The sequence below is a fragment of the Ailuropoda melanoleuca genome, chromosome 1, assembly GCF_002007445.2.
Source record: "Ailuropoda melanoleuca isolate Jingjing chromosome 1, ASM200744v2, whole genome shotgun sequence".
Taxonomy (NCBI): domain Eukaryota; kingdom Metazoa; phylum Chordata; class Mammalia; order Carnivora; family Ursidae; genus Ailuropoda; species Ailuropoda melanoleuca.
The window spans coordinates 169627081-169642094 of record NC_048218.1 but is presented as its reverse complement, the minus strand read 5'-3'; the positions used below and the strand labels follow the sequence as shown (position 1 = coordinate 169642094).

The following is a 15014-nucleotide window of genomic DNA, read 5'->3' as shown; positions in this document are numbered from 1 at the left end:
TTTTGTTATAAATGCAAGCGAATATATAATTATCTCAATAAAAAATTCAATTAAAAAATGAACAGAGCATAGACCATAGGGGAAGGGAAGGAAAACTGAATGGGAAGAAATCAGAGAGGGAGACAAACCATGAAAGACTCCAGACTCCAGGAACCAAACTGATGGTTACAGAAGGGAGGGGGATGGGGGGATAGGGCAACCAGGTGATGGGTATTAAGGAGGGCACATGCGGTGATGAGCACTGGGTGTTATACACAACTAATGAATCGTTGAACACTATATCAAAAACTAATGATGTACTATATGCTGGCTAATTGAACATAATAAAAATAAATAAAGAAAGAATTTNCATGTGGTGATGAGCACTGGGTGTTATACACAACTAATGAATCGTTGAACACTATATCAAAAACTAATGATGTACTATATGCTGGCTAATTGAACATAATAAAAATAAATAAAATAAAGAAAGAATTTAAATTTTTAAAAAATAAAAAATGAACAGAATACTCATACCACAACCCCGATTTTGAAACAGATTAAGGATATTATATAGAAGCATAAGAAGACATGTAGTCATTCAAAGCCGACTCCATTTAGTGGAATTGGTAGACGTTTTCACCCATGGAACTTTAAATTTTAAATTTTAAAAATAATTACTTCAAGTCAGAGATAATAATTTTGAACAGCTTTTGGTGACATAAGACTGTAAGAATGAAAGTCAGATCACCCTAGCCATGCAAAAGATAAACCACTGATGGAAAGAAGAATCAGAAAGAGGAAGGAACAAGTCTTTTTGAACTAGAACAAAAAGCTGNGACATAAGACTGTAAGAATGAAAGTCAGATCACCCTAGCCATGCAAAAGATAAACCACTGATGGAAAGAATCAGAAAGAGGAAGGAACAAGTCTTTTTGAACTAGAACAAAAAGCTATTTAAGAGTTCCATCTCAAAACATCAGCTGACATAATAATAGAAGTGTAATCCAGTTGCTCAGTAGGACAATTAGGGAATTATGGTGATAATTATGAGAAGCACCAAGAATTATTTAATGATAACACTAAGCATAACAGCTACTATTTATTAAGCACATACTATTTGCCTGGCATTGTGCTGGCTGGCTTCTTCACATAAATGATCAAAAATCCTCACAATAACTCTGGGAGGTAAAAATGTTGAAACTGATGGATCTTATGTAATTTACTCAAGATCAATAATTAGAAAGTTGCAAAACTGGACATTTGAACCCAAGTTTTTCTGACTCTAAAGCTTGTGTGCTATTTGCTGCTCCACAGTACATAGGGAAGAAATACCTATCTTGATATTCTAGTACACGACTCTAGGGCAAGGGATAAAAATTCTATCCAGTAGTGGAAAACTATCATTGATATCATATTTACCTGCTTGTAAGTTCCATCTAGCAAGGTGTCCAGGTGTTGGAGGGGGGCAGGTGTTTTATCTTTGAACCTTGTCAATAGTCGGCGTTGAATGGCCCGAAATTGTACAGCTCTTTCAGATAAGAGTTCTTCTAATTTCTCACCATTTATCCGCAACTACAATAGAGAATTTCTTAAATTCAGGTTAAATGTGCACAAGAAAACATTTATAAAGTGAGAATACAGGCAATGCCAATTAAAGCTTGACAGAGAGTAATGAAGAAATTTAAATGTATTATAAAGTTAAGAGAATTAAAACCGTGATACTTGGTACATGAATAGATAGATATACAGATAATAGAGTAGGATAGGTCACATGGAAATTCAGTAAAGATGACCTGGTATCACCAGGAAAAAGACAGATTATTTAATAAATGTCCTGTAATAACTGATTACAGAGAAAAAAAGAATAAGAATTTCTCCCCCAGTCCTTACGGCAAGATAAATTGGAGGAATAAAAAGTTTAGACACAATAAAAGTACTAGAAAAATCAGAATTTTTAAATAATCTTGGCATGACAGAGACCTTTATAACTCAAAAGCCAAAAGCCAGACATATACACACTCACACCCCTGATAAATGTGTAGCTAAGGGGGGAAAAAGCAATTCTATACAGTTAAAAAAAAAAAGAGAGAGAAAAATATCATAAAGTGACAAGACAGCAAACTGCAAAAAATAATAGCAATAACCACAGAAACAAAAAGTCAAGCCCATAATATCTAGAAAGCATCTAAGAATCAAAGAGAGGACAAATCAGTAAGAAAAGAGTATCAATCAATAAAAAAAGGGCAAAATTTATAAAAAGCTAATACAAATAGCTCTCAAACAATATAGCCTTTGATCTAGCAAGCCCATTTCTAGGAATTTATCCTAGAGGTATGCTTGCAAAAAGTAATGTACATACAAGGATATTCATTATAGAATTATTTCTTCTGTTGTAGTATAGTAAGATATTTTTTTTAAAGATTTTATTTATTTAACAGAGATAGAGACAGCCAGTGAGAGAGGGAACACAAGCAGGGGGAGTGGGAGAGGAAGAAGCAGGCTCATAGCGGAGGAGCCTGATGTGGGGCTCGATCCCATAACGCCGGGATCACGCCCTGAGCTGAAGGCAGACGCTTAACGACTGTGCCACCCAGGTGCCCCAGGAAGATATTATTTATAATCAAAATACCCATCAATAGGGAAACAGATTAAATAATAAAGAAGACTACTTTGCAGGACTACTAAGTACTAATATGCAATGTTATCCAAAGACGCATTGAATGAAACAAACCAAAAAACAAAAACAAAATACAGAATAGTATGTATAATATGCTACCATTCATGTATTTTTTAAAAAGAAATCTGTACATTAACATAGTTGTGACTGCATATAATAGTTCTAAAAAGATACAGAAGAAATGGAACACCAAAAGTTGCTTCCAAAGAGGAGACTGAGTGGCTGGAGGATGAGAATCAAAAATAGACTCTTTTTACTACAACTCTTCTCATAACCTTTGAATTTAATATTATTAAAATAAAAGAAAGCTAGTGAGAGTCATAGAGTAGAAGGAACATGCCATGAAATCAGATTATGTGAACTTCTAATTCAACTTTACAAAACAAGTCCTGAAATAAATATCATTTTCAAAAAATTCAGAAAAAAGGGGCACCTGGGTGGCTCAGTCGGTTAAGCATCCGACTCTTGATTTCAGCTCAGGTCATGATCTCAGGGTTGTGAGATCCAGCCCTGCATCTGGCTCTGAGCTGAGTGTGGAGCCTGCTTAAGATTCTCTTTCTTCCTCTCGTTCTGCCTCTCCCTCCCTGCTCAAACATGCTCTCTCTCTAGCCCCCATTTAAAAAAAAAAAAAAGTTCAGAAATCAAACATATTACAGTTTACATTTCTTATATCAAACCAAACTTCCTTTTCACTGTATGCATTCTCCAGACACATGATTAAAAAAAAACTTAGAATTTTATTAATGTCTTTTAATCCCAATTTCAGAAGCACTAAGTAACTAAATCAAAGAATATTCTCTTGAAGGGGGAAAAAAAACCCCTTTCATTACCAAAAGTTAAATGATATTTTTTTAAATAACTAAATTTTTTAAACAGAACATTAGCCTGATTATCAATAATACACTCTTAACAATATAATTTCCAGCTATAATACTTTATTTACTAAATTCATGAAACACAAAAAAATTTAAGAAGACACTTTCAATACTGACACATCAGCCAGGTTATCATTCCATTCAATGTGTAACCAAATATCAGTGATTGAAATGTTTTCATGTGTCAGAATTTCAACATTTAACAAATATTATTGATCCCAGGGCCAAGCATTGCTCTCTAGGTGCTAAAATTATTGCAATGAATAAAACAGACAAAAATTCCTGCCTTCATGGAGCTAACTCTAAGGGACATTTGGATTCCAAAAGCCATCTTAAGTCAAAGATTAAAATCATATTTTTTTTAAAAAAAGCAGAGAGTGGGGCCAGAGAAAAGGAAGCATAATGATATTGCTTTTTAACTGTGTTACAAATGGAACTGCCTGTAGTTCATCATGTTCCCTGAACCCTTCCCAAAAAGAAAATGCCCCTGATGTGGAAACTTCAGGGATTTACCAGCCAGCAAATAAGGCGGGGAAACTGTATGTCAAACTTACAGGCAATCAGAATCTAATATTTTGTGTTTTTAATATTACAAACAACATAATTAGTATAGTCTTTTTGTAGACTCTTCCATAAAACACTAGATCCCAGTTTTGCACAGTGAAGCAGGAACTTTTTTAAATATATCCTAGAGGACTGCAAAGGTTCTCAATCCTTAAAATACCTAAATGTATTCCCTAAACTGTCAGTTTTGCTGCCGTGATTTGGCCAAAAGCATACAGTCCTATAAAATACTATCAGCACAGATGAAAGATAACCCAAGTAAGTTCAATTTATTTGATAATGACATGTTATTTGCGATTGTATGCACCGAAATTTTCCCTTTATGTTCACACTCAACTAAAAGAAGTCTTTATAGGTTAAAGTCAAGGTTCTTAGAATGTCCAAGAGATTGAACGTTAGGTAGAACGTTCACGTGACATGACATTCTCTCTGTCTCTCTCTGTCACATACACACACACACACACACCACTGTCTACAAACTGAAATGCAAAAACCTACTGAGTACTTAAAAAGTAGTTATGCTAGAGAACCAATGCTTCCTTGAATAATGTTCAAAATCCTTTTGTAATCTGCCTCCTCCTTGTAATTGCCTACAGAGTCTATTTATGGGCAAATAAGTTAAGTAGAATCTGGTAAATTTTTTTTAACACATGAGATTTTTAAAACAATGACTGTCATTTTTCCAGTTCTTTTACAGAACATGACTCTTGACTATTTCCAAATATCAAATCAATCTTCAAAGAATGAAGATTTTACACCATCATGATAACTCAGGACAATCTAACACAGGCTCTTCCACAGAAGAAATGCAAAAATATTCAGGCAATGCAGTCACTGTCAGATCTTATTTATTTAGATATTTAATCATTCAGCATTTACTAAGTGTCCATTGTGCCAGATACTGAAGAATATTTTATGTGGCTAACCCTCATTCAGATGCAGAAGTTCCGGTGTGCTTGTTAAAAAAGAAAAGGAAAAATCACTTTTCTTTATAATCACACCTAATTTATGGCCTGCTAGAATTAGTTAGCCAAATGGCTGCCGATAAACTCAAATAGTTTTAACACTGGGTTATTGGGGTCAAAGGTTAAGTCCCCATGAGGGAGAATTAAATCAGCTCTGTTCTGAAGCCAGACCACATGCTTAGCTCCAGGCAGCCACTCTGTTAATGTCTGCAAGTGATCACAAACTGGGCAAGAGGGCAGGAACAGATACACGAAATCTACCATACACATAAAATAACCACTTGAAGCACTCTATCTAATAGCCAAGTATACTAGAATTCTTTCCTCTGTAGCATCTCCTTCTCTTTCATATATTGAAAAATTGCAGGTAATATGAGATATGGTAGTACACACCTCAAAATGATGATCAATCAACTCAAAATATTCTTGAAGGGGCATAGATCCAGAAAAAGAACAGGCAAAATCTTTGATTCCCTGTTTTTCAAAATATTCTTGAAGGCGGATAATAAGTTCATTCGTTATGAGCCAAAGATCTTCAAACTGTTCACTCTGAATGCGATACCGTTCTAAGAGAGAAAAAATAATTAAGGAAAAATGCTTATTAACATATAATTACTAGCTGAAATTACATGAATTATCACTAACTCTGACATAAATACCCAAACAAAAAGGACAAAGGTGGTGGTGTGCGTTTTTTGGGAATACAAATATGATTTCTACTGCTTTATTGAAGTTTTCTACATCAAGCACTTAAGATTTTCAAATTTAATTCCCAAGGTTTGGGGTCACAGTAGCAAGCTGTAGAGTATGGTCCTCTTCTGTTTCTTATCATAGGTTTCAATACAATAAAAACACCCAAATTTGAGTCAAAGAAAGAAAGAGGGAGGGACATTTTTTCATGTGTCTGTTAGCCATTTGTATGTCTTCATTGGAAAAGTGTCTGTTCATATCTTCTGCCCATTTTTTTTTAAAGATTTTATTTATTCGACAGAGATAGAGACAGCCAGTGAGAGAGGGAACACAAGCAGGGGGAGTGGGAGAGGAAGAAGCAGGCTCCTAGTGGAGGAGCCTGATGTGGGGCTCGAACCCATAACGCTGGGATCACGCCCTGAGCCGAAGGCAGACGCCCAACTGCTGTGCCACCCAGGCGCCCCTGCCCATTTTTTGATTTGATTATTTGTTTCTCGTGTATTGAGTTTGAGAAGTTCTTTATAAATCTTGGATACCAGTCTTTTATCTGTAGTGTCATTTGCAAATATCTTCTCCCGTTCCATGGGCTGCCTCTTAGTTTTTTTGACTGTTTCCTTGGCTGTTCAGAAGCTTTTTACCTTGATGAAGTCTCACAAGCTCATTTTTCTTTTGTTTCTCTTGCCTTTGGAGATGTGTCATGAAAGAAGTTGCTGTGGCCAATGTCAAAATCATTAGCCATCAGGGAAATTCAAATCAAAACCACCTTGAGATACCACCTTACGCCAGTTAGAATGGCAAACACTGACAAGGCAAGACAACAAATGTTGGAGAGGATGTGCAGAAAGGGGAACCCTCTTACACTGTTGGTGGGAATGCAGGTTGGTACAGTCACTTTGGAAAACAGTGTGGAGGTCCCTCAAGAAGTTAAAAATAGAGCTACCCTATGATCCAGCAATTGCACTACTGGGTATTTACCCCAAAGATACAGACGTAGTGTAGAGAAGGGCCATATGCACCCCAATGTTCATAGCAGCATTGTCCACAATTAGCTAAATCATGGAAGGAGCCAAGATGCCCTTCAACAGACGAATGGATTAAGAAGATGTGGTCCATATATACAATGGAATATTACTCAGCCATCAGAAAGAACGATTACACAACATTTGCAGCAACATGGACAGGACTGGAGGAGATTATGCTAAGTGAAATAAGTCAAGCAGAGAAAGACAATTATCATATGGTTTCAGTCATTTATGGAACATAAGAAATAGCAGGGAGATCTATAGGAGAAGGAAGGAAAGAATGAAGCGGGGGGAACAGAAGGGGGAATGAACCACGAGAGACTATGGACTCTGGGAAACAAACTGAGGGTTTCAGAGGGGAGGGGGGTAGGGGATTGGGATAGGCCGGTGACGGGTATTAAGGAGGGCACATATTGCATGGAACACTGGGTGTTATACACAAGCAATGAATCATGGAACACTACATCAAAACTAAGGATGTACTGTATGATGACTAACATAATATAATAAAAAATTTAAAAATAAATAAATAAAGTGATGTGAAGAAAATGTATAAATAATATTAAAAATCTATTAAAAAAGAAAGAGGGAGGGGGGACAGAAGGAAGGAAGGAGGGAAGGAAGAGAGGAAGGAAGGAAGCTTTGTTTACAAGGTAAGAAAAAAGCCATTGCATATCTGGTATTCATTAATTTGTTTCAGAATATTGATGTGAAATAAAACTTATTCTGTAGAAAGTCCCCCACATCGTAGACATTGTAGCCAGCTTAAATCCCTGTAATCACAAAGTTTTCTATTTTTCTAATAGTTCTTTTATTTATATTTGTAATCAGACTCTTCCCTAAATATAAATCTTGTTTCCCTCCGTTTGCTGAAACCTCAGCTCCAAGAAAGCCCAATTCCTATCCATCCCCTACCCTGATTTAATGACAACGACAATGATGACAGCCATGACAGTAACTACATCTATGATAAGAGCAACTGTTATTTGTTGGGCACCAACTATGAACCAAGCACTGTGACTGTAACAACCTCTTTTTAATAAAAAGGAAAACTACAGACAGAGAATTTCAGAGACTTGTCAAAGGTCACAAAGCAAATTAAATCTCAGAGCTAGAATTCATGATATATATCCTTTTTCCCTACCTGTCTAAATCCTACCTATTCTTCAAGACCTGGTTTCAGTCCTACCTATCCCCAAAACATCTTTATTTCTCTGGGGTGCCTGGGTGGCTCTGTCATTAAGCAGCTGCCTTTGGCTCAGGGCGTGATCCCAGCCTTCTGGGATCCAGCCCCACATAAGGCTCCTCCCCTGGGAGCCTGCTTCTTCCTCTCCCACTCCCCCTGCTTGTGTTCCCTCTCTTGCTGGCTGTCTCTATCTCTGTCTAATAAATAAATAAAATCTTTAAAAAAAAATCTTTATTTCTCTACCATCCATAGCAGCCTAATATATACTAGGCACTGTCTTGAGCACTCTGCAGTCACTCTGGTTTAAACCTCAACACCCTTATGGGGGAAATATTGTTATCCCCATTTTAAAGAAGAATTAAATAATCTGTAAAGTCATCTAGCCAGATAATAACAGGGCAGGGATTGGAACTCAAGCTATTAACCAAAGATTAGCTATTAATCTTTTTTTTTAAAGATTTTATTTATTTAGGTGACAGAGAGACAGCCAGCGAGAGAGAGAACACAGCAGGGGAGTGGGAGAGGAAGAAGCAGGCTCCCAGCGGAGGAGCCCGATGTGGGACTGGATCCCGGAACGCCGTGATCACACCCTGAGCTGAAGGCAGACGCTTAACGACTGCACTACCCAGGCGCCCCGATTAGCTATTAATCTTAACCACATTACAATATTATATCTGTTTGAATTTATATAGAGACTTAGTAGGTCTACAGTTTACTCTGCACTTAACCACAGATAACCATGCATTTTTTAAACTTTTAATTTTAGAACAGTTTTTGATTTACAGAAAAATTATGAAGATTATACAGAGAGTTCCCACATACCCTTCACCCAGTTTCCCCAATTATTGGTATCTTACATTATTATGGTACATTTATTATGATTAATGAATGCACACAGATACATTGTCATTAACTAAAGTTAATGGATTACAAAAGTTAAGTGGATTACACTGATTGGTTTTCAGGTACTGAATCAGCATTATATACCTGGAATAGATCCCATTTGGTCAGCGTATATACTTTTTGTTATTTCTATTTAACTTTCCAGATGATTATATTCAGTTTCTCCAAGAGATTACAGACTTTTTGAGATCTAGAACCTACTCCCCTATTCTACATAATTCACCAGTTATTGAGCATCTATTATGTACAATTTCATACAGAAAGAAATGTTGGGAGTACAAAGATGAACTCAGTCTCCTTGTCTAAGGAGTCTAAGGTCTCGCTAAGCAGTATGACATGTGGACATGTGAAATATTTATTATATTCCTCATGGTACCTTGACAAATTCTATAAATATATGTCATCTTTAAATTGGTAACAGAATTCAAAAATGTATCTCCTCTCATTCTCCTAGTCATCTCTCTTTCAATTACATAAGGAATAAAATATACTGGGTATGCCTGCCATAGCACATGGCAAACACCCTGATGTTCTCTGCTATCATATCATTTCCCCTGGAGTGCCCCCAGGCCTCCCCTCACCCTGGTCTTATTCTGGATTCTGATTTCTGCCCACAGTGCTGATCAGATGATTTCCTCATTTCTCCCCACCAAAGAGAATAGGGCTAAGGTCAGATATAACAGCTTTTACCTTTCTTTACAAATGTCACTGGATGTTTAATGTTCTAAGAACAGGACAAGCACAACAGTGGTGGGGCAGCAGTAAAGAGGTAGAATAATGATGATGACAAAATACAGTATTAGAATTCTCTAAATCTAGGGTCCTATCCAAGCTAAGCTTGGGATGACCCAACATAATAATCCCAGACTGGTGTTTATTCACTCTTCATTCATTTATGTAACTCAGTGCAAGGTACTGGGGATAAAACCATGAATAAAGCAAGAGCCTCTGCCCTCAAGTTCACCACAGACTTGGAAAGATGGAGCGATGGGGGAAGAGTAAACACTGCTTCCGCCGTTACTGATTCAGGGATACCCCATCAAGGTTGACATTGCCACAAAAGTTCCAGGACTTCCCCACAAGGGGTATATTCCTATTTTCAAGTACGTGATGGTCTATTACATAGTAGAAGAGTTAGACAATAGCAAGGGAGCTGCAAAGGGCAGAAGGCACAATAAGTATTGTGTAATTATTATAGATATACGTAAAGTTAGCTGCCTCAGGACATAGGGAACTAGTTCACTCCAGTGGAAGCATTTAAGGCTCTGAACTCTTTGGCACCNCCAAGGTACTGGGGATAAAACCATGAATAAAGCAAGAGCCTCTGCCCTCAAGTTCACCACAGACTTGGAAAGATGGAGCGATGGGGGAAGAGTAAACACTGCTTCCGCCGTTACTGATTCAGGGATACCCCATCAAGGTTGACATTGCCACAAAAGTTCCAGGACTTCCCCACAAGGGGTATATTCCTATTTTCAAGTACGTGATGGTCTATTACATAGTAGAAGAGTTAGACAATAGCAAGGGAGCTGCAAAGGGCAGAAGGCACAATAAGTATTGTGTAATTATTATAGATATACGTAAAGTTAGCTGCCTCAGGACATAGGGAATTAGCTCACTCCAGTGGAAGCATTTAAGGCTCTGAACTCTTTGGCATTTGGTGCTTTCTTGAAAATCTCCTTCAAACTGTAGAACTCAAAAGGGAAGAAAGACAGGTCATCTCACGTACAAATCTGTCACTCCATCTGTCCTGGGACAGATATTTGGTGCCAGCTCAGTGCTGCCCTCAGGTCCTGGCCATTTGTCCCTCCGAGGCAGATGTTTGGCTTTTGGCTCAGGACTGGCTCTAGGACCCTGTCTTCTTATGTGTCCATTTTGGGGCAGCTATTTGCCCAGCCCATAGCCCCCCTTCCAGACCCAGGTAATACCCTAGGCCTCCTAGGGAAAGAAGCTAAGCTGGGCATCTCCTTTGCAACTTTGTGATCTCCCCAAACACTGGCTTCATATTCTTATGCAACAGGTCTTGCTGGATGTAGTAGATGAAGGTGACAAAATTGCTCACTACTGTGATCCAAGCTAGAGAGGATGGTGAGATGTAGTGGTGGCTCTCAAAGTGACAGAGCCAGATGCGGTACTGGCAGGTGTGGGCACGTATGTTGGCACTGCCACACTTAACTGTGTCCACTCTTACTGTGGCAGCATCTGCAAAGCCATGGGCTAGATGGTGAACATTTGTTGTCCTCCAGAATGGCCCACAACAGCACCAAGAAATCCCGCATTATAAAGTCCAGGCAAGGGCCCACATCCTCTGGGTACACCCTTCCAAGGAAGAAACAGGACTTGTCCGTGATATGCAATTCCCTCCAGGCTTAGAATTCTGCAAAAAGAGTCATACCCATTTCCCTGTCCCCCTCATCCATGGCAATGGCATGTCCCATAGCAGGGCTCACAGCTGGGCAGAAGGAGCTTCTAGTGTTCCTGGCCCCTGTGGGGCCCAGTCTTAGTAGGGTTCAGCAGCTGCAAGTGGGGCTCATGGTTGGGAGAGGCGGGATGTGGATGTGATGACTGGTATCTTCAAGGCTGTCACGTCCGGCTGCAGCATGTCAATTCTACCCATCACTTCCTTCAGCAGCTTTTCTGATGCCACCTATTTCATGAGAGCTTCTCATATCATCTTGTGGGCTTCCTCAGAAAGTCTGGCCATCAGCAACACCTCCAGCTCCTGCTCCAGTGGTTCCCACACCTCCCATAGCTGCTCATGGTCCTCATCTTTCAGCTTCAGCTCCTTTTGGGCTATGTGAGCTCTTCCTTCAGGAGCTCAGAGCCCTGCCCTTCTTGCAAATCTCCATGGAGATCTTGTAGGAATACCCCCCACAATATTAGAGAAGAGCTCCCTCCCACGTTCATAATACTGAGCAGGATCCTTTACCACTCCCAGATCCTGAGATTCTGAAAGTGAAAAGACACAGTGCTTTAATAATGCTCATTTTAATAAAATTCTTAAATTGCTGCCTGCCACATAGTAAGTACTCAACAAATGTTACCTACTATCATCATTGTCACCATTATTTCCTCAAGAGTGTGTAAACTAAGGGCAGGGATTCCATCATAAACTCTATTAGACCCACACAGAACCTAATTAATCCAGTAACTTCCAAAGAGCAGATATGGAAAAAAAATGGCTTTAATAAAATGTATTTTCCTTGGCATAGAATTTGCTATCATTTCAGATAAAGCTATAAATTTTTTACATAAACATTATAGTGCTAATATTTCAAAGGAAATCTCATTCTAGTTCTAGAAGGTTTTTGAATAGGCTTCCACAAGCAGGTAGAAAAACATGGGATTCAGTCTAAATACACCTAAAGAATAAAATTTCTTGTGTATAAAATGAAATAAAAATACAGAAACAAAGTTATTCCATTCAGCTCTAAATTACCAATACAAATGTGTCACAATTTACATACCTGAAAACAGATGTATATAAACAACTGGGATTATTGTGACACATCTAAAAGAATTACATACCGGCCCAACATGTAAAAAAATATACATTTCAAAATACCTGAATGAAGCCAAGGAGCAAACCATGAGGATATCTATGGGAAGAGCATTCCAAGCCCAGAGAACTGAGTATAAACGCCCTGAGGCAGAAATGTGCTTTCAGGAACACTGAGGAAGCTAGTATGGCTGAAGCTAAGTGAGCAGTTTTCATGCTGGGCTGTAACAAGATTATCACACCAGTTTCTGTTAAATTGCCCATGCAGAAAAGCGGCAAGAAAATCTGAAAACAAGGCATATTCAGGTATGACCAGGCAAGTCTGTTCACCAAAGTTAGCATGAAAATTTATCAGAATTTATCACTGGGGAAAACATGGACAGGATTCTCAGCAGAATACCAACAGTAGCCCCAAGATCAGCTGGCCAGAGGCTAACTGTTGATTGTGTAAGACAAATCCAATTAGCACCTATCCTAATGCCTCCTTCGAAGTGCTGGGCTTAGTCTACATTCACAGCATACAGTGGACATAAGTGTTATATTAAGGATGTTGTGCCAAGAAAGGAAGCCGTGCCTAGAACTCTTCCCCAGAAGTGTCTTGTCTCTGCTGCCTACAACCAGAACTCCTTTCCCCACCCTGGAAGACAACAAAATCCCTAATGTGACAAAATGAAACATGGGCACGTCTAAACATTTCCCTTCTCTTTTCATCAGGATTTAAATTATCTGAACAGAGAGACCTATGAACTCTCTGAGAGACCCAACTCAATCCCCCATAGCAGGCAAACAAAGACTTCAGCTCTATAAGATAAAGTAACAGAGAAAAGTCATGTCCAGTAGGTTCAAAGCAGAGGAGCAAACGTGGGAAATGAAATGTAGCACCCTTTAGGCAAGGGCCACAAGGCAAGAATATCTTTGGTTGACAGTCTCAAGGACATTCAGGTAACACTACATCTATTCACCCATTCAAAAACTATGAAATGTAAGTGCTGGGGAGACAACCTACTTGTCCTGGTTTATATCCTAGTGGTAAAAGCATAACATAAATAAGTAAACAACAAATAAATAGTTACAAGTTATGAAAGAATTAGAATGCAGATGAAAAAGGTGTTATAATAAAGATGAATGGGTCCTCTTTCTTGAGATACTATGGGTCACAGAAACCTACACTGAGAAACTGACATCTGTGGTAGTACTAAAAGTAATAGTGATAAAAATAATACTAGTAGCTAAAATTTACCTGGCACATATAGTATACCAGGAAATTGCTACATGCTTTTTAGGGATTATCTCATTTGATTCTTACATAATATAATTGTACAGTTTTATCCCCATTTTATAGTTGAGAATATAGGCATTGTTAATTTTTCCAAAGTCATTCAAATTGTAAGGAGAGCTGGGATTTCAACTATCAATTTGAATCTAGACCCCACATTCCTCATCGTTTTGTCATAAAGTTTGGACTTTAATGATGGGAAGAACAGTTCAGGTAGACAGACTGGCAAGCTCAAAGACCTCAAGGCAGAAAATGTCAGACAGGTACCAGAAACTGAGAGAAGGCCAGAGTGAGGAAGTGAGCATCCTTAGATGGGGCCAGGTGTTAGGCCAGGGCCAGAGCACATAGGGAGGACTATAAAGGTGGGTAAAGAGTTTGGATATTACTATAAACACAAAGGATTTCAAGCTGGAGAGTGGCATGATATAATTTGTGATTATTTATTTATTTGTTTTTATTATTAGAGTTGCCAAGTAGAAAATGAATCAGAAAGGGGCCAGAACAGACTGACAGTTAGGACATTATGACCAAGGTCCAGGTCACAGATGGCGGTGGCATGGATAGTAACTAAAGGCATCATGTTAGGAAGAAAATCCTCTGTTTCTCTAGTCTTAGCGTCTAATCAAAACTTAAAATTTAGTAAATTTTTAAATCTGTGACTCCAGTACAAATAAATGATCAAATCTTCAATTTTTTTCATGTACACAATGGGAAAATAAAGCATACTTCACAAGGTTAGTATGAAGATCAAATACAATACTGTATGGAAGAGGTCTATACAAACACAATCTAACTTTGTATTTTAAATTTAGACCAAGACAATTAGATGTTCAAAATACTGATTGTAAAAATTAAAACTATCTGATACAAAAAGTATGGAATGAAACAAGTGAAAAATCTCAAGCTCTATGAAAAACTCAAACATAAATAAAATTCCAGATACCCAGCAGGTGCTTGCTATAGACTGAATTTTGTGTCCCCTCCAAATTCATATGTTAAATCCTAAGGTCCAAGGCAATGGTACTTGGAAATGGGGCCTCTGGGTGATAAGGTCATGAGGGTAGAGCCCTCGTGAATGAGATTAGTGACCTTATAAAAGAAACTCGAGAGAGCCCCCTTGTCTGTTCTGCCATGTGAGGACACAGCAAAAAGACAGATACCCGTAAACCAAGAGGTAGGCCCCCATCAGACACCCAATCTACTGGCACCTTGATCTTGGACTTGGTAGCCTCGAGAACTATGAGAAATAAATTACTGTTGTACAAAAGCCAACAATCTATGGTGTTTTGTTATAACAGCCCAAATGGACGAAGACAGAACTCTACTGTGACCAAGTATAGCACAGGAATGTCATCAAATAACAGAAATGTAAAAA

At 38.3% G+C, this 15014-nt stretch overlaps 1 protein-coding gene and 1 pseudogene across 5 annotated transcripts in view; both read right to left on the bottom strand.

Annotated features, from left to right (window-relative positions):
• The window catches only part of BBS9 (Bardet-Biedl syndrome 9), a 429330-nt gene that overhangs the window by 203699 nt on the left and 210617 nt on the right, over positions 1-15014 (bottom strand). For all 5 annotated transcript variants that reach the window (XM_034670282.1, XM_002921839.4, XM_034670287.1 and 2 more), the window contains 2 exons: positions 5457-5629; positions 1402-1554 (listed from right to left, as the gene is read on the bottom strand). In XM_034670282.1, the coding sequence (XP_034526173.1) occupies positions 1402-1554; positions 5457-5629 (326 nt within the window). The remainder of the gene's footprint in view (positions 1-1401; positions 1555-5456; positions 5630-15014) is intronic.
• LOC117804162 lies at positions 10162-15014 on the bottom strand (annotated as a pseudogene).